Source organism: Olea europaea, unplaced genomic scaffold (assembly GCF_002742605.1).
Source record: "Olea europaea var. sylvestris unplaced genomic scaffold, O_europaea_v1 scaffold27800, whole genome shotgun sequence".
NCBI lineage: Eukaryota > Viridiplantae > Streptophyta > Magnoliopsida > Lamiales > Oleaceae > Olea > Olea europaea.
This window is the reverse complement of record NW_019246267.1, coordinates 1-1,466: the sequence shown is the minus strand read 5'-3', so window position 1 is coordinate 1,466 and position 1,466 is coordinate 1. Positions and strand designations below refer to the sequence as shown.

At 33.8% G+C, this 1,466-nt stretch overlaps 1 protein-coding gene across 1 annotated transcript; it reads right to left on the bottom strand.

The window, feature by feature from the left end:
- Positions 1–68: 68 nt before the first annotated feature.
- Positions 69–1,375, bottom strand: LOC111383868 (polyadenylation and cleavage factor homolog 4-like; the record flags this gene model as incomplete). The annotated part of the gene is made up of 5 exons (XM_023008051.1): positions 69–128; positions 193–250; positions 348–356; positions 670–717; positions 830–1,375. Coding segments are annotated over 5 exons (721 nt in total), but the record flags the coding sequence as incomplete, so codon positions are not given.
- Positions 1,376–1,466: the final 91 nt, after the last annotated feature.

Genomic DNA, 1,466 nt, shown 5'->3' with positions numbered 1-1,466 from the left:
ATTTTTTTTTTTTTTTTATTTAGATATATATTACTAACTCATGAATATGGTGATAGATTTTAATTTACATTTATCATTAGAAAATTTTGGAACCAGAACAGAATCGTCCGATTCAGATTTTTCCATATCTTAAAATAAAAAATAAATAAATAAATAAAAATAAAACGTTGGTTCCATTATAAAAATAAAAACATTGATTCAAGGTCAACTCAGTTCTCTTAGAACAGAACCAAATGAAACTATGTTCACCCTTAAATCTTATAAAGAAATAAAAAATTAGGAAACTATTACATTATTTCACTGCAGTATAAAATGTTGGCAATCAACATGTGAAGGTTTGAATAAACCCAATGGTTCTAAAAAAAAAATAGTTAACACCAGAACAACTAATATCAGAACCTATGAATTTAATTCAAAAAGGCATGACTATAAATAAACAATATAAATGCAAGTTTGTTTACTTAGAAGAATCCATCAAGGTACTTAGATTCATATGCAAGATATATTTATTTAAGGCACCTATTGCAAAAAAAATTTCCATTCAAAATAGCAACTGCACCATTCTAAAAATATTACTCCTTCAGTCCCATAAAATCACTAGTCAAGTCCCAAGGGAAACATGAAGAATAATTCCAAGTTGAATAGTCATATGCTTCGTCTCGTTAATACCAAAAGGGCCAATTCAAGACCAACATGATGAATCCATATCTTTAAGCGCTAGATAATATCAACAAGAAAGAAAAGCATTTATATTAAATACAAGAAATTCGATCAAAGCAAGGCACCAGTGTAGAGGAGAAATAAAAGAGAATAGTGGAAAACAACATACCCCTTCATCTTTTGTAACATCTTCAGCAGGAATCACATGAGTGTCAGATCTGCATTTAGCATGCACTATAGGACCTAACTGAGGCCTATTAATCCCTTCTGATAACCCAGCTGGTGAATTCATGTATACAGCCCCCTTATACATCCACTCATCCATCTCATCACTATAAAAATCATCAAAAGTCTCACCACACAAAGCACAAGCAGTCTGATTCTCATCAGCAGGAACTGCCATTTCTTCATATTTCTTCTTTTCCAAAGTGTTTTCAGGAGGCAAAAATCCTGGAACTGCTTCTGTTCCCAATGCATCTGCACCATGAAGCCACATACTAATGCTCACAAACCAGCTGGGAGAAGGCTTTGTCTTACGGTTTTTTACTGTTCGGTTCTTGTTCACGTGCCAATCCATATGCTTGCTGTGCTCTTCTTGGCTTTTGAATCGATGGCCACATGTTTTGCATTGTCTTGGAAGATCAGCATATAAAGCACTTATAGCAGATTCATGATGCACCTTAAGGTCTGGCTCAAACTCCACACCCACTGAACCCTATACATTGTGTCAGATGGCTGTGAATAATTGTTCCTCATTAAGAGCTCAAGTCAAGAAATAATGACAAGATAGAGGACCTAAATGCATA